General features: G+C 54.2%; 1 protein-coding gene across 6 annotated transcripts in view; it reads right to left on the bottom strand.

The window, feature by feature from the left end:
- Nucleotides 1-1,348: 1,348 nt before the first annotated feature.
- EPHB2 (EPH receptor B2) overlaps nt 1,349-22,083 on the bottom strand; it is a 210,800-nt gene continuing 190,065 nt past the window's right edge. For 4 of the 6 annotated variants that reach the window (XM_017534498.2, XM_017534500.2, XM_037740640.1 and 1 more), the window contains 8 exons: nt 21,312-21,379; nt 16,415-16,537; nt 15,581-15,828; nt 14,372-14,587; nt 13,364-13,513; nt 11,973-12,166; nt 9,997-10,152; nt 1,349-9,354 (listed from right to left, as the gene is read on the bottom strand). In XM_017534498.2, the coding sequence (XP_017389987.1) occupies nt 9,246-9,354; nt 9,997-10,152; nt 11,973-12,166; nt 13,364-13,513; nt 14,372-14,587; nt 15,581-15,828; nt 16,415-16,537; nt 21,312-21,379 (1,264 nt within the window). In that variant the 3' untranslated portion in view covers nt 1,349-9,245. The remainder of the gene's footprint in view (nt 9,355-9,996; nt 10,153-11,972; nt 12,167-13,363; nt 13,514-14,371; nt 14,588-15,580; nt 15,829-16,414; nt 16,538-21,311; nt 21,380-22,083) is intronic. The other 2 variants (XM_017534499.2, XM_017534501.2) reach the window with 1 other exon arrangement.

Below are 22,083 nucleotides of genomic sequence, written 5' to 3'. Positions count from 1 at the left end.
GCTCCCGGGAAGGCCTCAGGAAACTTACAATCATGGTGAATCAGAGGACAGCCTCCTGGTTCCCATCCCTCTCTGGCCTCTATGCCATAGTGTTTTTCAGGCCCAACTTCAACCCCCAGCCCCGGGTCTACCTCTAACTCCCAGAGCATTACCCAAGTGTGTTCCCAGGGACACTGGTCCCATGAGATGCTCTCCCAGAGGGCAAGCCTGAAAATGGTAACACCTTCTCAGAGATTTACACTACACTTTTACCGTATTTAAGTCTCTGCAATATCCTGAGATAAATAAATCTGATTAACTTGCCTTACTCCAGAATTTGCCAAATGTATTTGACCATGGGACCCTCCCTCAATGTCTCTGATATCTACGTGACAAATGTGTATTGAGTGTCTAGCATGAGGCAAGTGATATGGTTTGGATCTGTGTCCCCGCCAAATCTCATGCCAAATTGTAATCCCCCGTGTTGGAGGTGGGGCCTGGTGGGAGGTGGTTGGGACATGGGGGCAGAGTTCTCATGAATGGATTAGCACCATCCCCGCCGTGCTGCTCTTGTGATAGCAAGTGGGTTATGGTGAGATGTGGTTAAGAGTGTGGCACCTCCTCCTTCTGTCTCTTGCCCCTGCTTCCGCCAGGTGACGTGTGTACCCCCTCTTTGCCTCCCATCATGATTGTAAGCTTCCTGAAGCCTTCCCAGGAGCTGAGCAGATGCCAGAATCATGCTTTCTGTACAGACTTGCAGAACTCTGGGCCAATTAAACCTCTTTTCTTTATAAATACCTAGTTTCAGGTATTTATTTATAGCAATGTGAGAATGAACTAATTCAGCAGGCATCGTCTTGGTTGCAAAGAACACAGCAAGAGTGTATGGTAGACACTGGCTCTGCCGTTGCAGGCCTCCCACTCAGCGCAATAGTAATAGCTAATGTCTGTGAGTGCCAAGGCTTCCCATGCTCCATCTCATTGAGTCCTCACCCACACTCTAGGAGTTAGAAACAATTGCCTTTATTTTACAGACATGAAAACGAGGCTCAGCAGTTATGTGACCTCTGCAAGGCAGCTAATAAACGGCAGAGCTGGGCTATGAACCGCAGGGCCCCTGACAGAGCTTATGCTCTTCAACACAATGGAGTGTTCTTAGAAAGCTTAGGAGTTGCTTTATGTCAACACTGTACCCTAGCCCAGGCCAAATCCGCACTTAACCCCAGCTCCAGGGCCAGCCCTAGCCTGGCTCCATTCTTAGCCCTGGAAAACTCCTAGTTATGCTTCAGAACCCTGCTCAGGGCCTCTAGAAGCTCCTACTTGTTCTCTGGGGAACCTCAGAGGAAAAAGAAACACTGAGTCCAAGTGATAATTTTTACAATTCACATTTATTTTGGGAAAAAAAGGTTCTGCTAAAAATACTCCTACAAAGGCATTGGAGTAACAGGGTCAGGATTGATCTTGGACACAGCTGGTGAGATTTCCTTGGTCACAGCAGTGGGGTCCAGAGGAACCAGGTCTGACCAACGGCCATCGGAACCCCAGCTGCATCGCTCCCTGACCTCCTAACATTGTCAGGAAAACCCACGTTTATGACCACAGGAAACAGCGTTCTGGGAAACCCTGCCAGACAGCCCCCTATCCCGGTTGAGAGCTCCGCTGCATAGCTCAGGCTGCGGCAGACGCTTCAGGAGAAGTATGCGTGCTCACTCCCACAGCCCGTGGCTCTGACAGCGGCTCCAGGGAGGCCACACTCAAAGGGTGCCACAGTGGCCCCTGGGGATCTGGGGCTTGACTGGAAAAGGATCTGACAGTGGAGAGGGGCTGAGTGTGGAGCACTGTAGCAGCATAGCATAGTGATTCAGAGGGGGGTGCTGGGGTCAGAGGCCACTTACTGGCTGTGTGACCTGGGAGAGCCACCATGTCACGTCTCTGAGTTTCCTAGTCTGTGGAATGGGAGTAATAACTGTACCTGTCTCACAGAGTGGTATGAAAATTAGGCAAGACACTGTGTGTAAAAAGTTGGGCACGGCGCCTGGCACATTGCTGGCACTGAAGAAATAGCAGCTATGATTATGATTTGGGGGCTGGGCATGACCAAATGGTAATTGCTCTTCTCCAGAGTCCAAAAAGGCTGATGGTGAGTGAATGCCCCTGCCAGGCCTATGCTGGGTGAGCCTCAGAGGCTCGACCTGGTGCCCCCTGCACATCAGAGTCCCTGTCCACAGAGGGGAAAGGGGACAGGCCGATCGCAGAGGGATGCACAGGCACCTCCGCCATGTGGCCTCCCAGCTCTGGAAGGCAGTGGCTAAGATTAGAAAAGGGCAAGGGAAGGGGGGTCCTTGGAAGGGGTTGAGGGCTGTGTGGCCATGGAAGCTATGTCCCAAATGCCAGAGGGAAGGCGCCTGGCTCCGGAGTTTGCAGCAAGACCCTGTGGTTGTCCAGTGTTAAGACTCGGGCTCTGAACAGGAAGGGGTTCTGCTTGGGGAATATTCCCCAGTGGGGTTCTCCCAAGGCAAATCCCTGGCCCTGCAGCTTCCTCACTGCTGGGAGGGAAATTCCACCCCAGATGAGTCCCTCCCCAAACCGAGCCAGTGGGGCCCCTGCTTGGCTCCTATGGGCACTGTGGCCTGTGTGGGGCTTTACTCAGCCGTAGCCTGGAACTACCAGTCCCCTTCCCCCCAGGAAGGCCTGACATATGCAATTCTGCCACTCTACAGGGAAAGAAGGTCAGCACCCCACTCAAAAGGAGGGTTTTGGCCCTTGCCGAGGTGCATCCGTAACTCAGATGCAAAGGATGGAGCTGTTGCTCGTATCTGTTTTCAGCTATCTCCCTCCCCATCTCTTTCTCTTTCTTGCTCTTTTTTTTGTGCTTTTGAAAAAATGCTAGGGCCCACAGGTTTGGGGACCAGCAATGAACAATGAGACTGGAAATTGCAAGAATTAGCAGCATAGAATCATAGTGATGGAATCTTAGAAACATGAATCGTTCCATTGGAATCTTAGAATGATGGGCTTTGCAGTCTTAGAATCTTGGAATCTTTCACCTGTGGACCATCAGAATTCCTGACTCCTGCAGTCTCAGCAGGGCTCCCGAGAGTGTATGAGGTCCCGGCTGTGGCCTCCTCCCTCCTCCCTCTCCTGCTTCCTCTCCTCCAACAGGGCCTGTTAGGTCTTGCACAGAGACAGGGGCCTTGGCTTCCTCTCTCCTCCTGGGAAAGCTGTGTCTTAGTCTGGGTAGCGGGGCTTGGTGTTGGGTGGGGGGCATCTGTAGCTCTAGGTCCAGCTGGAAGCCCCACCCTGCCTGTGCCTGCCCCACCTGGCCAGGTGTTGAGTGAGCAGGCCTGAACCACAGCCTTGGCGTCTGTGGGGTCTCCCAGGGTGGCCCTGAGTGGGCTGCTGGGCCCCTCCAAGGTATTAAATTTCTGCTGCTTCTTGTTTATATCAGCTTTCCTGAGGCAGCCTTCATGCTGTGGAGCTAAACTCAGACACACTCTGGGTCTGAGGATCTTTCAAATTTTCCTGAAAGCTTAGCTCGGTCTGGGCACATCCCTGAGGGTCAGCTCTACCCCTACTTCATGGGTCCTAATCTGTGTCTGGGTTTGGGCCTCCAATCTGAAAATGCCCTGCTTCTTCTTAATCCCTGTCTACACCAGACCCTCTCTCTGCAGACATCGGGGCAGTTCGTGGTTGGGGAAGTCAAGTGAGGATGCCAGTGTCTGGAGGAGTCTCCTAGAGGAAACTGTCAGAAATGGAGACTCTTGGGCCCAACCACAGGGATTCTGATTTAAGGGGTTGGGGTGGAGCCCAGGAATCTGCATATTAAACAATAAATAGCCTGGGAGATTCTGATACAGGTAGGCGATGGCATACATTTTGAGAAATCCCGGGAGGTGGGGAGGAAGGACTGCAGGCAGATGGCCTGGTTGGAATCTTCTGGGAATCATCTCTGGGAATCAGTTTCCCCACTTGTAAAGTGGAGAGGATGATGCTTTGGCACCGGGCATATGTAAGCATTCAGTGATTATTGCAATCCCTGTGGCTTCAACCTCCTGAGATTAGCCTTCAAGGGGGTGTGCCCTGAGCCCACTCTCTTTTCTGTTATGTGACAAAGGCCAAGTCCTTTTCTGCAACCAACACTCTGACCTTGGTTTCTCTGAAGGAAAAACTGGCAGCTGCAAGGTCATATCCACCCTAAGTTTGATGGCAGAAGCCATTTTGCAGAAGGCTGGGTCAAGGCCGTCTGGTGGTGCACTCACAGGTGTGTGTAGCATCACACAGCACAGTGGGGCTCCCTGAACTTCCCTCTGGGTTTCCTCAGGATAACACACTATTGGAAAAGACAGGACCCCAGACCCATTCCAGCACATGTGGGTGATCTCTCCGGGGCTAGTGTGATCAGGGCAGGGATGGGTTTCCTGAGGAGTTTCTCATGCTCACCTGCACACCTGCCCCCACCAGGCTCAGCTCCCTCAGTGCCTGGCAGCTGTCTCCCCACCTCACCCCTGCCACCTTTAGAGAAGCCTGGAGGAAATGGGGTAGACATCAGCTGAATTAAGAATCAGGTAGCATAAGACCCAACCCTGCTGTTTCAAGCAGCTGAAGTGACTCTTTGGATTATCTGCGTCAGTGAGGATGGAAACTGATACAGCACAGCCTGGCTTCTCCTGGAATAAATGAGAGCGGGGGCTCTTCCTTCTCAGGGAGAGGAGTGGTTGGGAGGCATCCTGCCCCATCTGATGGCTGAACTGGTGCTTCTTCCTATTACCTGGTGCTCACCCTGCTACTCTCCTGCTCAAGAATCTGCTTCGGCTGGACTGTGTATCATGACTAAACTGCCTCAATCTCCCCTCATGTCAGCCCTCACTTCCCCCATTCTACTGGTCCATCCAGACGCAACTCCTCACTATGTTGGACCATTCTGGCATGACCTTTCTCTTGACCTCTGTCATTTTCAAGATAGCCTCCTCCATGAAGCCCTCCCTGGCAGCCCCAGCCTACATGAGCTTTCTCTTCTCTTACTGGCCCATGTCAGGTGCCAATGTTTCTTGTCATCTAATTGAGCATGGTAGAGGAGGCATCAGAAGCAGAGAAACCAAAGCTCATGGCCTTGCTCTGCCCCTTCAGGCTATGCAATCCTGAACAAAGTACTTCATCTCTCTGAGCCTCAGTTTCCCCCACAAATATGCAGGGGGAATACTGCCTCCTCATGGGACTAAGGTGTATAAGTGCCTTGCACAGCCTGCCTCACCCACTCCAATGCTCTCATTTTATAGATGGCTCAGTGAGGGGAAGTGTCTCCCCAGATCCATGTCCCTAGTGACAGGAGCAGGCTGCCACCCTGGGATTGGGACACACCTGCCCTAGCATCCTGTGGTATCCTGTCTTTTGAATGCATTTACGTGATGTTCCCTAGCAAGAGTCTTCCAGCCTTCGGCACCATCTTCAAACTACAGGGGCCCTGTAGAGAGCCAGGAGTGGCCCTGGGCCTAGCCCTAGGGTGGGTGGTGGTCTGGGGCCTGCGTCCTTCCTGTGCTTCATCCAGGCAGGAGGAATACCTGGGCAGGGTGGGAGCTCCCAGCCTTCTGGAGATGAGTCCCTGATGGGGGAAGAATGAGGCTAGTGACTGCTCACAAGGTGGTGGCAGAGAAGCCCCTAGATGGTGGCAGGGTGGGCACCAATTAGAAATGATGGGGGAGAGTTCAGCTGATGCCATCTGAGTAAGAGGCACTGCCGGTTAGTAAACAGCCACAGCCCTGAGTCCCTTAAGTGTCTCCCACTGCCCTGCCACCGGGTCCCGGCTCTGAGGCCTCTGGTCTAGCACTCAGCCATTATCTATTCTGATTGGTCTGCCCACATCTTCCCAGTTGATATTTTGAATATCATCCCCCAGGGAGAGGACTGCTGAGCACCAACAACGATCCATTTTGGGGGCTTTGGAGCAGTAGGGGTGGGGTGGGTAGCATGGCTCTCTCCTAACCAGCCTGGCCCCGCGTGGCTCTGCCAGCCGCACCCTCTCAGAGCAGCTGGTCCCCATTTCCACGGTGCCCTGGCTTGTATTTACAAGGCAGCTTTCTTTCCTCCAGTACCAACTGTGTGCAGAACAGCCGGAAACTCCCCTAACACTACTGGGCAGGCGGGGGCTGGCACTTGGGGAGGTTGAGCCAGGAAAGGATTAGTAACCAGGCAGCGGGTGGCTCAGAGCTGTGCGCCTGGGCGAGCGGGTGGTGTAAGTGGAAGGCGCTTGGCAGCACAGCCTGCCACTCCCCGCTGAGCAGCAAGCAAGAGGTTGGGGCGGGGGGACTGCCCCAGTGGCGGGTGGGGTGGATGGGTGGAGGTGGAAGAGATGTGAGCAGCGCCTGTGCCCCTGGGACAGTCACAGTGACATCTGTTTGTTACCCTGAAGTGGAGACACAGAGGTCTGTAGCACCTATGCTCTGGGAAGCAGGCGTGCAGGGGCCATGGCCACTGAGGAACTTGGCCCTGGAGGGTGGAGGGGCAGACATGCTGGCTAGCGGTCACCAGCCCAGCCGCTTAGGACAGGAAGCCATCTGACAGGAGGCACTGACTGCCAGCCCCACGTGGGGCCCCAGAGCAGTATGGGGTGGGCTGAGGAAACAGAACTAATCTAAAGAGCATCAGGGCAGCTCCCGCCAGAAGGTGACCTTGTGTGCTGAGACAGCTGCCACCCGCGCGGGGCACTTTTGGGGCACAAAGTGAAGGCCAGTGGGCCTTCACTGCCGGCCAGTTTGCAGGAAACCTGCCAGTGCTTTCCCTGTGGCTCACCCTGCTGTCCCCCCAGGAGGCCCACACTTCTCTGTAATCCCTTCCTTTCCCTTTACAGCTCAGGCTCCCAGAACAGGTGAGCGACAGACGACAGGCTGGGCCGTGCTGGATGCTTGCTCTGACTGTGGCGCTGCTAGCTGGCTGCCTGTGGCCTGAATCTTTCCCACTGGCCATCTCCTTGGATCTGGGAAAGGTCCCGAGAGGTGGCCTCCATGGCTCCCCCTCCTCAGCCAGACCTGATGTCCACGGCACATCCATCTCCCTGCCTCCTCCTGCCTCATGCAGAATTCTGATTTTAATGTGAGCAGGAGCTCATTTGCACAGGGAAAACCAGAGTTGGCCTGGATAAGGTGGTCAGACCTGTGGCTCTGCCTAGGGGTCCAGGGGCACTCCAAGACCCTCACATTCTCACTGTTGCAGTTGAACTGACACTTGGACCCTCTTCTAAGTGCACCCCCATCAATGACCTGTTCCTGATGTACCTGCAGGGGCTTACCCTGATTCCCAGGGCATCGAGTGCTAAGTTCTGAGCCACTTTCAACTCACTTCCTTTGTTGCCTGTGCTTTTGATAAGCCAGAGCCAGAAAGGCCACGTAGAGCTGTCATTCTCCATGTGTATTCTCTGCCCTGGGCTTTCTAGAAGCCCAAGGGAGGAAGGGCTGATTAGAATAGCAACCCTTGGCACCTGGGTCACATGGCACGTCCCAAGAGTGCCAGGGTCTCCCTTGGAACTTACAGAGAACAGGGATCCCATTATAACTAAAGCGTTTATTTCCATTCAATTCACTAACTGATTGCTCTGCTCAGGTGCCTGCGCTGGCTCACAGGAGGGAGTCTGTGACCAGATCCCTAGGCTGAGGGCTTCCCCATGGCCAAGACCTTCAGACCCAGCAAAGGTCTGGTAGGGGGAAGGAGGTGGGAGAGAAATCACACACTTTCTTTCCAGGGAAGTGAAGGAGCATGCTTGCCCGCATCTCTGAGCGCACCCTCTGGAGGGCAGGGTATCACAGTGAATGATCCGGGTCCGGCCTCCCAAGCGGCCTGATTTAGGCTCCCAGAGGGAAAACTGGGTTTTGGCCATCTGAGGGGACTCGGGAGCCTCAAAGGGGCCTGTTTGCCTGGAAGTACTAGATAGATTGTGGCAGGAGAGTGGGAAGTGGACAAGGACTTCCAGCCCTGCAGCCTCAGAGCCCACTTCCTCCTCAATCTGTCACTTTCATCCACAGTCCTGGAGCGGGAGGCTCCTCCACCTTGGTGCCTCCCCCTCCACGCCCAAATCTCACTCCAGTCTCTGAATGGCCCAGATGGCCCCATGGCAGTTGGCTTTGGTGAGGCCTGGTGGCAGGTGGGAGGAGGGAAGAGTGTCAATGAAAACCGTATAAAAAATCCAGAATGTGCATATAAAATCTCGCCCTTGGTGTATTGCCTAAGTCAGTAAGCAGAAAGCACCTTCTTTCTGGAGAAGGATCAAGTCCTCAAAAGGTAGGAAATGTCAAAGTGTCACTTCATTGTCATAAAAAAAAACAACCCAACAAACAAACCCCAAAACCAAAACCACCCTGACCAAAATACCCCCAAGTCCACTAATTGCTGTAAACAAACCCAGATGCAGGACCAACCCTTCTCAGCGGCAGTTGGAGCTGACGGCAGTCACTGCAGCATCAGTCCTCGAGGTGGGGGCTGGTGGGAGCAGGCACCCAGGCGTCGGGCCGCAGGGCTGTGCGCATGATATGTACCTGGAGCTGCAGACCCGGGGCGGCCATCCTCAGGAAGGCTGACTTTTCTGGTGTCCCCAGGTTCTCCCTGACCCAGGAGGACAAAAGCCCCTTTCAGCCTCGTGAGCCCACAGGAGAAAAAGTGTCTTTCTTTGGAGTTTCTAAAATAGTCTCCAAAGACAGAAAAATTCTTCTGTTTGCCCAGCGGTGGCGGGAATAGATTTTCCCGGAGGGGTTCTCAGGGTGGCTGCCTGTCCATCTGTCCCGTCCACTGGGTGTTTGGTTGTTGAGTGAGGCCTAGAGGAGCAGCAGGGACAGGAGCCAAGGGCAGCCCCTGTCTCTCCCCTTCACATTTGTTTTTCTGAAAGTGTTTCTTGGCTCTGGCCAGGTCACCTTCGCAGAGGGAGTGGAAGAGAAACTGCTTTTGGTCTCCGATTGGACACATCGCATGAATCTCCCAAGCCCTTTTGTACCCCCCAGAGCAGTCATTGCTTTCCTTATGAGAATCTTCTTTAAAAAATATTCCTTGTATATCCCGCCCCCTCCCAGGATCTAGTTTCTTTTTTTCCCATTCCCTTTTTTTTTTCTGTCGTTTGAGTTGCATGTGTTCTTGGTGACGTCTCGTGGCTGGCGCTGCTTGATTCTTCCTGTGGCCCGTGGCCTCCTGGCGGGTGGCTGGCCCTGCAGTGGATGGAGCACCAGGAGGGCCGGCACGTGGGGCGGAGGGGGCGGGGCTTGGAGGAAGTGAGCTGAGGCAGGTGAATGTCAAACCTCCACAGACTGAATCTGGTTCATCTGCGCCCGCATCACCTGGATACTGTTCAGGATTTTTTTCTGGTGGCCAGCCAAAGTGACCCCAACCCGGAGAATGTCCCTTTGGGAGAGAAGTGCGTGGGTTAGGGAAATGTGTGGATGGAGGGGCTCTGTGCCTGGGAGAGAGCTGCCTGGGCCTGGTGGGGGGGGTGTGGGGAAGATGGCAAAGCAAGGAGTCCTGGGAAGTGGGGAGTGGGGGGTGCGGAGCGGGGAGCAGGGAGCGCGGAGAGGGGAGTGGGGAGCGGAGAGTGGGGAGCGCGCAGCGGGGAGTGGGGAGCGGTGAGCAGGCAGGCAGCCACAGCTGGAGGGTGTGACTGGTGCGAGGTGGAAGAGCACTTGGGTAGGAATCAGGGCGCTGAGGCACCCTTTTCTCCCCTGCTATGGGGAAGGGAAGCCAGCTTGCACTGTCTAAGCACCCACATCCTTTATATCTCCCTCACCCTTCCTACCAATCCCCAGTTTGCAGGTGAGAAAACTGAGGCTGAGGGACGTGCTATGATTTGCGCCAGGTCACACAGCTTGTAGGTGTGGAGACCTGGGTATCAGTCCGCGGATGACTCCAAAGTTGGCCGTCTTGCCCCTTGGTCCCTGCTTCCCTACTGGGACATGATCTATTCCTCACCCTCCAGATCACCCCACCTGGCTGGTGGGGCCCGTGGACAGGGGGAGATAAGGTGACCAGCAGAGGTGACTGGGCACTTACTCCATCATCATCTGAGACACGACATCAAAGGAGGTGAAGCCGGCGCTGGCGAAGCTCTCCTTGTACTGCCCCATCTTGATGGCCTCCAGCCACTCGTCCACCGTGTTAAAGCTGGTGTAGTCAGGGATCGTGCGGTCCAGCAGTGGCAGGTTGATGCTGGGGTTGGGGGTAGGTGACAGAGACAGTCAGGGCACCTGTCTGCAGGGAGTGTGCAGGGACATGCCTGTAGGCTGCGTATGCATGAATGTGCACGTGTGCATCCATTTACATGAACATAAGCGAATGGGTATATATGTGAGTACTTCTGCATGAGTGCAGGCATGGGTTTGAACCTGCGGAAACATGCATGCATATAGGTGTGAGCAGGTGAGAGTGAGTGTGTGTGCAGAACTCAAAGCAGGGACCAAGTGGGAAGTCTAGGGAAGGCACTGCAGGGATGGCAGAGAGGCTGGACCTCAGGAATGAGGAGGGAAGATGCTGCTCCAAGCTTCTTATTTTCAGGAGGAGGGGTTTCGGCTGGACTAGCTATGCTGGTTATTCATAGTTTCCTCTCCCAGTGCCATTCTCCGTCCTTCTGCACCCTGGTTTGTGCTATGGGAAGCTCACCATCTGGACTGTCCAGAGACTGTATCTCCAAAGCCCAGCTAAGGCTGGTTGCGCTAACGGGAATGCCTTCCTGGCTGGCAAGGAGTGAAATGGCTCTCATGAGGTTTAAAGCTCAGAGGGATTTGATCTGGAGAGTTAGGGGTGGCTGACGCACGGTCATGGTAAGGAGAGACAGGTAGAGGGAAGCAGGATGATCCCTGCTCTTAAGAACATGCTGGAGGAAAGACTTTGGCCCAAGGGGTCTCTAGCCACAGCCAGCCCTAGATCCTAAGGGTACCTGGCTGGACACCCCTCTGAAACCCCGCGGGATTGTGAGTCCTGAGGAGTAAGTATGTGCAGGGCCAGCAGTGAGACCTGTGATGGCCACCCAAGGAAGGCAGAGGGGAGCTGCTGCCCCATGGAGCCTGTCCTGGGACCTCAAGGTGAAGGGAAGCACCGGGTCCCCAAGTGAACGCCCCTCAGGCTAAGCCCGTCTCTTGGGCATGGGGATGCTGGCCCACTGTGGGGGCACAGATGGGGGTACAGTGAATACAAACTTCTGAATGGGGGTGTGTGTGCAGGTGCCTATGGATATGTGTAGGTGTGAGAGCCTGAGACTGTGTGTGTGAGCAGGCATGAGTGTTTGTGCCTAATTGTGTGTTCATCTGTGTGCATGTAGGCCTGCATTTGTGTGAGCATGTGTGTGACAAGGATATAAATGGAAGTCAGTGGGTCCAGGTTTGAGTGTGAGGGTAGTTAGGAAGGAAGCTTAGTGACAGGTAAATCTATTCACCAACTAAGATTCTGGATCCTTTGGTCATTTTTTTTTTTTTTAGATGGAGTTTCGCTATTGTTGCCCAGGCTGGAGTGCAATCACACGATCTCAGCTCACTGCAATCTCCACTTCCTGGGTTCAAGTGATTATCTTGCCTCAGGCTCCTGAGTAGCTGGGATTATAGGTGCATGCCAACTTGGCCAGCTAATTTTTAAATTTTTAGTAGAGACAGGGTTTCACCCACGTTGGCCAGGCTGGTCTTGACCTCAGGTGATCCACCTGCCTCAGCCTCCCGAAGTGCTAGGATTACGGGCATGAGCCACCCCAGCTGGCCTTCCTTTGGTAATTTTTCTTCAATACTGTCCTCTCTGATCATGCTTTAAAGGATGCCTCCTCTGCCACCTACAGGGTATAGGTCCTTTTATTCCTCTGCGCAGTCTGTGTCCTCTATTCCCCTGGACCCCTAAGGCAGGGCAGGTGCCCAACAAACACTAGTCCTGTCCTTCCCCATCCCAAACTGCAGTAACGAAGAGCATCTGCCAGAAGTGGGGGCAGAGGGATGGGAGAGGGGAAGAGGGGCAGGGCCTGGCTGGGGGGGGCCAGGGCAGGGCCTTACCCGGAGGAGAGGGGTGCCATGGCTTTGAGGCTGTTGGGATTGCGGATCATCTTGTCTAGTGTGTTGACAATTTGGCCGAACTTGGGCCGATGGTTGCGGTCTTTCTGCCAACAGTCGAGCATGAGTTGGTGCAGGGCGCTTGGGCAGTCCATGGGCGGCGGCAGCCGATAATCCTGCTCGATAGCATTGATCACCTGGGACAATGCGGGAGTGGAGTGGGGTTGGGTGGATGGGCTGAGGGCATCTACCCTCTGCCAGGGCCATCTTGCCCCCATTACATTGCACGTCCGACCTATTTAGTTGCTATGGCAACCACTTTCACCTCCTGGAGGCAGCCTCAGGGATGGGAGGACCTGGGTTCCCACCATCTAGACCCTTAATCTGACCTGGCAGCTGGGTCTTAATCTGCCAATCTTGGGACTGGCAGCACCCTGAGATAGCTTTTCCCCAGGGTCCACCAAGATGACCCTCCTGTGCCTGGTTCCATCAGCTCCTCCCTCTTTCCCACCTGTGAGCCCCCTCTTGGCTTTGATGGCCCCAAGGCCTCCCCTCTCTGGCTCCTTGCTTGACCCCATGTGACCACATGCTTGATTTTAGTGCCATTTACAGCTCCAGGTGTGAGACACCTCCCCCCATCAGGCCCACGGCATGGCCTTGAGCCTGGCTGGAGTCCCCTCCCACCATCCCCGCCTGCCTTTCTATCAAGGAAATGCACCCAAACACCCCTCTCAGCCACCAGGGCCATTCACCTTCCACACTTGACTGGGGGTCACCTTCCCTGGGTAAGAAGTTTCTTCGAGTCCTTCCTGTCTGCATTTTTGCAAATGGAAATCCCTTGGTTTGACTTCGGCCCGCATTAGCCCACCTCAGCCTCTGCACACTCTGTTCTTTCCCACTGGAAGTCCTCAAGTCTCCACGTCCTGCGACCATTCGAACCCCACTTGTCCTGTGATCACTCCCTGGCTGACCTTGCCCATGCTGCTGGTGCCTTGGTGCCTCCAAGGCTACTCTGATTTAGCATCTGATCTTAAAAGCTCCTGATAACAACACCTGGTTCCCTGAATAATCATCTTGCCCCCCAGTTAGGTGGTAAACACCTGAAGGGCAGATGTGGTCTCATTCGGGGCTGGCCACAGGTGCGAGCACCCTGAAGACATGCTGATGTGTGGATGGGTGGCCTTTCCTACTCCCTACAGCCTGGAGAGTCCAGGGTCCTGTGCAGACATTTGAATCAGCCACCATCGGACTGGCAGCTGCCCTGGGAGGCAGGCCCATGATCTCAGAGGCCTAAGTCCCATGCTCTGGGAGACTGGCACAAGGCCAGGAGCCCTGATCTTCCCTCTCCCATCTGGCGGGCCGGAGAGGCCTTGCCCATCCCCTTGGAGACTTACGTCCTGGTTGGTCATGTCCCAGTAGGGCCGCTCCCCATAGGACATCACCTCCCACATGACAATGCCGTAGCTCCACACGTCACTGGCCGAGGTGAACTTCCGGTACTGGATAGCTTCTGGGGCTGTCCAGCGGATGGGGATCTTCCCGCCCTGGGAGACGGAATGAGGAGGGTTCGTGGGTGGGAGGCTGGGCTGTCTGACCTCTTCTTTTAATCCTCTCACCCTGTGCCCTCTGATGCCCCAATCTCATGAGGCACCTCGTTGTGCCCCAAACTCACCATGCTGCTTCAGACCACTGGGCATTCACACCAGCTGTGCCCTCTGCATGAAGTGCCTTTTCCTACTCTGCCATCTGGAAACCTCCTTCTCATCAAGTCCCTTTGAAAGCCTTTCTGAGCTCCCAAAGAATTGTCAGCTGCCCTCAATCCCACAGCTGTGCCTTACGTCTCCCCAACAGGGAGGCACGCCTCACACAGCACAGTACTCTTGTGACTTGCCTACTTGGGACTCTCTGGGCTCTTTGTCCTTTCAGTTTAAAACCTTCAACAAGCTTCGCTGCTTTCAGGGGAGAGTCCTGAACCTGGGCATTACAGGGGCGCCAAGGTTCAGCCCTGTCTACCTTTCCAGCATTGCTGCTCACCACGATTGCCCCTACAGCCTGTATTCCGGTCACAGGGCTTTGCCATGAGAACATGGCATCTGACAAACGTTTCCGGGCCCTTCCACTCTCAGCTCAGATATCAACCTCTCTGGCAAGCCTTTCTCTGCCTCCAAGGCTGGCTGTCCTGGCTCACAGCCCTGTCACTCCACACGCCTCTGCACATGTGGTCCTCACCAGTGTGGGAGCTGCAAGAGGGCAGGAGCTGTGGTTCCTGCCTCCCTGTCCCCAGGGCCCAGGACGGTGCTTGGCCCAACTGGGCGTTGGTGAAAGTGTCTTGCAGGGAGACATGGACACTCATGCCCTCTTCTCTGGCCCTGGGACTCTGGTGTTCCCTGCCTCCATCTTACCAGGGCACTGGTGTAGGTGGGGTCTGAGGTGTCGTCCTCCAGAAAGCGTGAGAGCCCAAAGTCTGACACCTTGCAGACCAGGTTGCTGTTGACAAGGATGTTGCGGGCAGCCAGGTCACGGTGCACATAGTTCATGTCTGCCAGGTACTTCATGCCGGCTGCAATGCCCCGAAGCATGCCCACCAGCTGGATGACTGTGAACTGCCCATCATTTTGCTTTGGGAGAAGTGGAGAAAACACAGAGTAAACGGAAGAGCAGGCATCAGAGCTCTGCATCATCCTCACAATGGGAAACTCAAGCCAGGCCCTGCCAGCCTGGCTCTGGGCTCCCTTGGGGAAGGACTCAGATGCTTTGGGACCCCGGGGGAAGCCCATTAGAGGCCAACTTCAGGATGGTGGAGAGAACACAGGCTTTGAAGCAGACCCGCTTGGTTTGACTCTGGCTTTGTTCCTTCTTGGCTGTGCAACCTTGGACATGTGACCTAACATCTCTGAGTCTCAGTTTCCTCATCTGTGTGTTAAATGGGCCTAAATCACACCCATCTCCCAGGGCTATTCTGGGTTAAACAAGAAGGTGCAGGAAGGTGCCTGGCACAGGGTAGGAGCTTCACAAATGTTTGCTGAATGGCAGCTAGTTCAGCAGATTGCTTCTGATGCCCAGGCTGTGCTCTGTCTAGCTGGTTGACAGTGATCTCCTGGGAGACCTTGACACTTTCTTCTGGTGGCCTTGTGTTCTGAACTCCTCCCACCAGCCTACAGAGCTTTGGGGAACTCCAAAATCTGGTAACGCTGAATGAGAGGTCAAGACACTTGGTTCCAGTCCAGGACTCATCTTGACCTTCTGGGTGACCCTGGGCAAATCCTACCTGTCTTTGAGTCAGTTTTCTCCTATGCATAATGAGAAGGCTGGGTAAGAGCAGAAATGGAAACACATTTCAGGTGTATGCCAACTCTGATCAACTGATTGTGGCTTCCTGGGGAACCATACTAGGAATAATTCTGGGACTGCTTCTGGGCTTAGTGGATGAGAGTGCTGGGATTGATTAGCAGTGCCTGCCATGGATAAGGGAATAGAAAGTGGCAGCCTGCAAGCCATTCCTGACCTAGAGCTTTTCCAAGACCCCATCAGACTCTGACAGTATAAAGCTGTGTCCATCATTCCTTTTCCTGCCCCATTCAAGGGCCCCTGGCCCTCTTGGCTTCCCCTACCCGGAGAAAGGAGTCCAGGGAGCCATTTTCCATGAACTCAGTGATGATCATCACAGGTGTGCTCTTGGTCACGACACCCTCCAGGTGGATGACATTGGGGTGGTCAAACTGGCCCATGATGGAGGCTTCGCTCAGGAAGTCCCGGCGCTGCTTCTCCGTATAGCCCGACTTGAGCGTCTTGATGGCCACAAAGATCTCTCTCTTGCCTGGCAGCTTCAGGTGGCCACTGCAGACCTCACCAAACTCCCCTGAGACAGAAACACCAAGACAGGCAGGATGTCACTTGCCAGGTGGAAGGGCCACCTCCCTGTTCCCACTCTTGGGGTCTGCAGGTACATTTTCTCCTCAAAGGCCCGCTCATCCTCACAGACACAGAACTCCTTCAAGAATGTCGGGGGTCCAGAAAAGTCCCAGCCACCTTTGGGAGAGGACAGTAAATTCCTCATGGTTGTTCTCTGGTTGTCCGTGGCTGGGCATGGGGGAGGGTGCAGGGGAAGCCGGGAGATGGCGAGAGGCACCTAGGAGGCATGGGGGGAGGGGGAAGCACTGGACCAAAGGTCCAGAGAACCGGGCTTCAGACCCAGCTCAATCTCTGACTCGCTGTGCATGTCCCTTCCCAGCTCTGTGCCTCAGTTTCCTCTTTTGTCAGTGAGGTGGTTTTACTGGATGACTTTTGAGGGTCCTTCTTTCATGGTCATGCTGAGCCTTCAGGCCCTGGAGGGTCCTCTGAGGCTCCTGTCCCACAGCCTACCGTCTGGCCCAAGGGTACACATTGGGGTGGCCTCACCACCCGTGGCTAAGACCATGGTACCTGTGAGGATACCAGCCACCTACCTGCTCCGATCACCTGCTCAATTTTGACACAGGAGATGTCAATTTCCTTGGCAAACTCCCTCACTGCCTCGTTGGGGTCCTCGTAGGTGAAAGGGTCGATGTAGATCTTCATGCCTGGGGTCACTGCGGGACAAGACCAGGCTCAGTCATGTGGACTGACTCAAGATGCACACAAAAGGAAAAGCGGGATCCAGTTCCTCTGTGGAGGGAAATCCATGCCCATGCGGCCCACATAAGAACTGGACCACTGCCTGCAGGTCCCTTGGCCTCTCTGGGTCTCACTGAGCAGATGGGCACCGGACTGAGTAGGAGGTGAGGGGGCAGAGGCCAGCAGAGCTGGCAGGTAGGTCTCAGCTCTTGCTTCAACACTTGCAGGCTGTCAGCAGTGGGTTTCTGAGCAACTGAGACTGGCAGGACTGATAAGCAATGTCTGTCACAGGTGTGGGCACAGAAGGATAAACGGATGGATGGGTGATAGAGAATGAAGGGGTGCAAAGTAAAGAAAGGAGGCACAAAGGAAGGGAGTGAATTGGAACTAGAATACAGAAAGAGCAGGCAATAGACCATGCCGTCCTTGGGGTTCTGCTACGGAGATCTCCTCCTGGTCTCTCCAGGTCTAATTCAAGCTTCCTCTTCCCCCAGGGTCCCTTTCTAGCTGCTCAGCCCTCCCAGATGGGACCCCAGACCCTGGAGGGGCCGCCCCACTCACCAGCGACTGAGTATCCATGGCTGCTGGGCCACCTCCCAGGGCCCCCACTAGCCAAGTCTTAACTCCTTCTGGATTCCTGGTTTTCTGGTGATCAGCATGAAGCTAGACAGGTGGCATATTAATTTGATTCCTGATCTGATGCATATTTTATTATTATTATTATTATTGGTTCTCCCTCTCTTCTGTCCCCAACTTTTATTTTTTTATGCACTAAAAGAAGAAGGTAACCTGGATGTCAGAGACCTAATTCTAAACACCAAGCACTGAGTCAGCAAAATGCTTTGAAAGAAGGGAAAGACGACCCATCCATCTTCCCCCTCCCGGAGAGACAGCTGGTCTTCCACTGCCCAGAGGTCCTCCCAGAGCCTAGGCCTTCCTCCGGCTCCTCCAGAGTCCTGCTCACATTCTCCTGCCTCCCCAGGAGCTGCAACTTTGGAGGCAGGAGCTCTAGGAGTTGGGAGTTGGAATCCTTGGGTCACCATAAGGCTCGGCTGGTTGGTGCATGAGACCATCAATCCTGTTCAGCTGTGTGACCTTGGACATATGAATTGACTACTCTCAGCCTCTATTTTAGACACTCCAGGAGGCTAGGAGTTAGAGCCTGTAATATAGGGGTTGGCGAATTGGCCTACAGCCTGTTTTGTAAATAAAATTTTATTGGAACACAACCATCGTCATTCCTATGCCTGTGGCTGTTATCAAGCTGCAACAGCAGAGTTGGGCAGATACAAGAGAGACCCACAAGGCCTAAAATCTGTCCCCTTACAGAAAAATTTGCCAACCGCTGCTCTAACACATTAGCTTTATTTGGGGTTAGTTGTGTGGGTATTTGTTTAGCCCTGGAGGTCTGGGGTTCTTAATTTGGGTCTGTGAGCTATTTAGCAGTCCTAAGAATGGGTGGGGGAAGGTCTGGTAACCTCCTGAGATGGGATGCATTTATTATGATTGCCCTTTTCTTTTCAAAAAGTAATTCATGCTGCTTCTGAAGTCCATAAGTTATAGAAATCAATATTATAAAAAATAAAAGTTCTCAAAAATCTATCCTTGGGTATAGACCTCTGGATTTTTAAAAATTAATTGATTATTATGATTATTATGGAGACAGAGCCTCGCTCTGTTGCCCAGGCTGGAGTGCAGTGGCATGATCTCTGTTCACTGCAACCTCTACCTCCCGGGTTCAAGTGATTCTCCCACCTTAACCTCCCAAGTAGTTGGGATTACAGCCATGTGCCACCATGCCCAGCTATTTTTTTGTATTTTTAATAGAGTTCTAATAGGTTTTGCTGTGCTGGCCAGGCTGGTTTCCAACTCCTGACCTCAAGTAGTCCACCTGCCTCGGCCTCCCAAAGTGCTGGGATTACAGGCATGAGCCAACACACCCGGCCTGACTTCCAGATTTTTAATAATTTTATGCATGTATATGCTTTTCTGGCCATAGGCTCCAACACTTTCAGCAGGGTCTCCCAGGAGTCTGAGGCCCCCGGAGAGGTTAAGAACCACCATCCAAGACTGTGGATGCCTGGGAGGAGGAAATGGACACACGATTGTTTCTGATTTTTCCCTCCCCTCCAGTGTCTATGAGACTGAGCAGAATCTGAATCATAATAGCAACTACTTACTGAGCCTTTGTGCCTAACGCCATGCCAGGCTCTTTATATGCCTTATCTCCTCCACTCAAAAACTCTTAGAGGGGAGGATAATTATTCCCATTTCACACATAAGGAAACTGTGGCGCAGAGAGGCTGAGTCATCTGGCCAAGGCCATACAGCTAGCAAATGGCACAGCCAGGATTTGAACCCAGGTCTGTCAGACTTAAGCCTGGGGGCAGTACTCCTAATCACCATGTTCACTGCCTCCTGGATGAAATACAACCAAAATCTGGTCCATGCCTCCTCCTGGAATATTCCGCCATGACTACCTCCTTCCCCATCAGCCTTCTCAGAGCCGGGGCATCGGCTCCCTGGGGATGTTCTCTTTCTTGCTCAGACTCAATGCTTGGACTGTGGTTCTTGGCAGCTGGCTTTCAGCCTCCCCCCCAACAGGCCTGGGGGAGGCCCTTTCTGATGGGCCAGCTGGAGACAGAGGACAGGAATGGGTTGACTCAGGGAGGTAAGGGGAAGCACAGCAGCTCAAAACCTCCTTGGTCACCTCCACTGCCAAGCAACTGGATGCCGTCCTCATGCTGTGGCCAGCAGCCCTGATCAGGAGGGTTCTTTGCTGCTTGCAGGACAAAGGTGCATGTCCCTGCCTGGCATTCCCAGCGCTCCATGGATTGGCCTCACTTCCAGCTCCCTGCTTCCTACATGCCAGCTAACAGGGCTTACTGCCCTGGAGGTTCCTGCCTCCATGTTTTCGTTCATGTTGTGCCCTCTACCTGGAACACCCTTTTCTCTTTCTTTTTGAGACCAGATCAAATGCCATCCCCTCTGTGAAGCCTGCCTGGATTGCTCCAGGGGAGACTTGTACCCTCTCCACAGGCTCCCACAGCCCTGAGTCCACACCCACTCTTATGATCTTGATGTCTGTATGGTTTTTCTACCTTCTACCAGGGTTCCCAGATTCACAAGCCCACAACATGGTGGTGCATGCTTGGGGTCCCAGCTACTCAAGGGAGGCTGAGGCAGGAGGATTGCCTGAGCCCAGGAGGTTGAGGTTGCAGTGATGCAGTGAGACGTGTTTGTGCCACTGTACTCCAGTCTGCGTGACAAAGCGAGACCCTGTTTCTCTCTCTCTCTCTCTCTCTCTCACACACACACACACACACACACACACACACACACACACACACACGAGGTTAAATGACCTGCCCGAGGGGACATAAACACAGCTCACAGCTAATAAATGGCAGAAGTGGGGTTTGAACCCAGGCTGGCTACCGAGTCTGAGTAGCTGGGACTATAGGTGCCCACTATCATATCTGGCTAATTTTCTATTTTTAGTAGAGATGGAGTTTCACCATGTTGGTAGGGCTGGTCTTGAACTGCTGACCTCAGGTGATCTGTCCGCCTTGGCCTCCCTAAATGCTAGGATTATAGGTGTGAACCACGGTGCCTGGCCCCAAACTATTTTTAAGCCCAGGAATTTTTACTTCAAATCGTGTCTTACTCAGAGGCTTTGTACCTGGAGCTCCTAGACTCTGCTCATTCTTACGCACCCGCATCCAGTCCTGCAGCAAATACAGTGGCTCTGCTTTGGAAATATGTCAGAATCCAGCCACTTCCCACTACCCCCACTCTGCCACCGGTCTGACCACCATCAGGTCTTCCCTGGACCCTTCCAACAGCCACCCCACTGGTCTCCCTGCATCAGCTCCTTTGGTCCATTCTCCAGACAGCAGCCAGAGAAGTCCCACCAAGGCTGTAACTCGGAGCACGTCAGCTCTCTGCTCAGAACCCTCCAGCAGCTCCTCATTCCGCTTAAGGAAAAGCCAAGGCTCTGCTGAGCCTGAGGCGAATCTGCACGTTGGACTCCCTCAGACCTTCCATTCCTCTCTTCGCTCTGCTCCAGTCACACTGGCCTCTGCCGTTCCAGAGATGGGGCGGTGGGAGAAATGAGGGCACTGGGTGGGGGAAGAGGCCACCAGAGCTGTCACTGGGGAAGAGCAGGTGTCTGGAGCCACAGAGTGAGAGGAAGAGAAGGAGCACGGGGCTTCTGCTGCTTTTCTCACCTCCTGGGCCAGAGCCCGGGGTCCTCATCATCTCATTCATTCAATTTGATTCAATTATTTATTCTGCAAATCTGTGTCTAGTGCCTGCTATGTGCTGGGCACCACGCTGGTGCTGGGGAGACATGGTAAATGTCAGACACAATTCCAGGCCTCCAGCGGCCCCCACTCTCATGGCGGTGAGATAAGAAACAGCCGCTTCAATGCTGCCTGCAAGCACGGATGAGGCCCCTGAACCCAGGGTGGGGTGGAGTCAGGGGAGGCTGCTTAGAGGAGTCTGTATATGGTGGAGCCGGAGGGATGAGTAAGAGCTAGGTGGGTAAAGGGAAAGGGGGAGAGCGCTCCAGGCAGAGGGAGCCGCACTGTCAAAGGTCTGGTGGTGAGGGTGAGCTTAGCGTAACCAGGCAACCACTGGACTGTCTGCCTGCAGCATGGCAGGAGGAGGTCAAAGGTGGCTTAAGAGGTCACTGGGGAACCGACAGTGAGGGGCCCGAGGGTGCCGGCCGCGGGGGAGTGTACATACTGTGGCCACTGGTGTAGTGCTGCAGCTTGTCTGTGTACTCCGAGTCGGCACGCTCAAACCCCCGTCTTCTGGAACAAGAGCAAAGGGCTGGAGCCACCTGGAGGTGCCCAGGGGGCTGGGAGCCACAGTAGGTGCTCGGGAGAGGGTGGGCAGGCCCTAGAAGACACAGCCCTGCCTGCCCTTTCTGGCCCACTTGTCCCTTCCCCACTCCTCCCACCTCAAGTCCAGGTTCACGTTTTCCCCGGTTGCCCCTCCAGCCAAGCCCCCTTCAAAGAGCAAAGTCATCTTCCAGCTATGGCTTCTGGTCCTGGAAGCCCCAGGGCCTTCTGTCCATCTGACCTTACGGTTTGGTCTCTTCTGAAATGGGGAACTCTTTAAAGAAGAAGAGAATCTTTCTTTGCATTATACTCAGCAGAAGTCAAGGAACGGGCCCCACCTTCCTGCCTTTGCTTGTGCCGTCTTAGCCACTTGGGAGGTCCCTCTCCCCTCCTCCAAAGTCCTCCCCATCTTTCCAGCTCCTCAGCCAGGGGCCCTGAACTCATGCGGAAAGCAGGGCAATCTGTACGCCCCGTGCACCATCCACAAAGTTCCTAGCACCCTGCAGCCCTTCTTGCCCACTGTATCAGTGTCTCAATGTGCCACCCCTTTCAACAGTGGGGTTGTCAGGGGCAACGCCTAACCCAGAGGGATGGGATTGCCCATGGTGGCCGCTTGGGCAGTGGGAGGCCACCTGATGGCTTCCACTTCCTGCCCATGTCTCTCCCTGCAACTG

This window comes from Cebus imitator, unplaced genomic scaffold, assembly GCF_001604975.1.
Source record: "Cebus imitator isolate Cc_AM_T3 unplaced genomic scaffold, Cebus_imitator-1.0 Scaffold87, whole genome shotgun sequence".
NCBI classification, from domain to species: Eukaryota; Metazoa; Chordata; class Mammalia; order Primates; family Cebidae; genus Cebus; species Cebus imitator.
The sequence above is the reverse complement of the archived record's forward strand: the minus strand, read 5'-3'. Positions and strand labels throughout refer to the sequence as shown.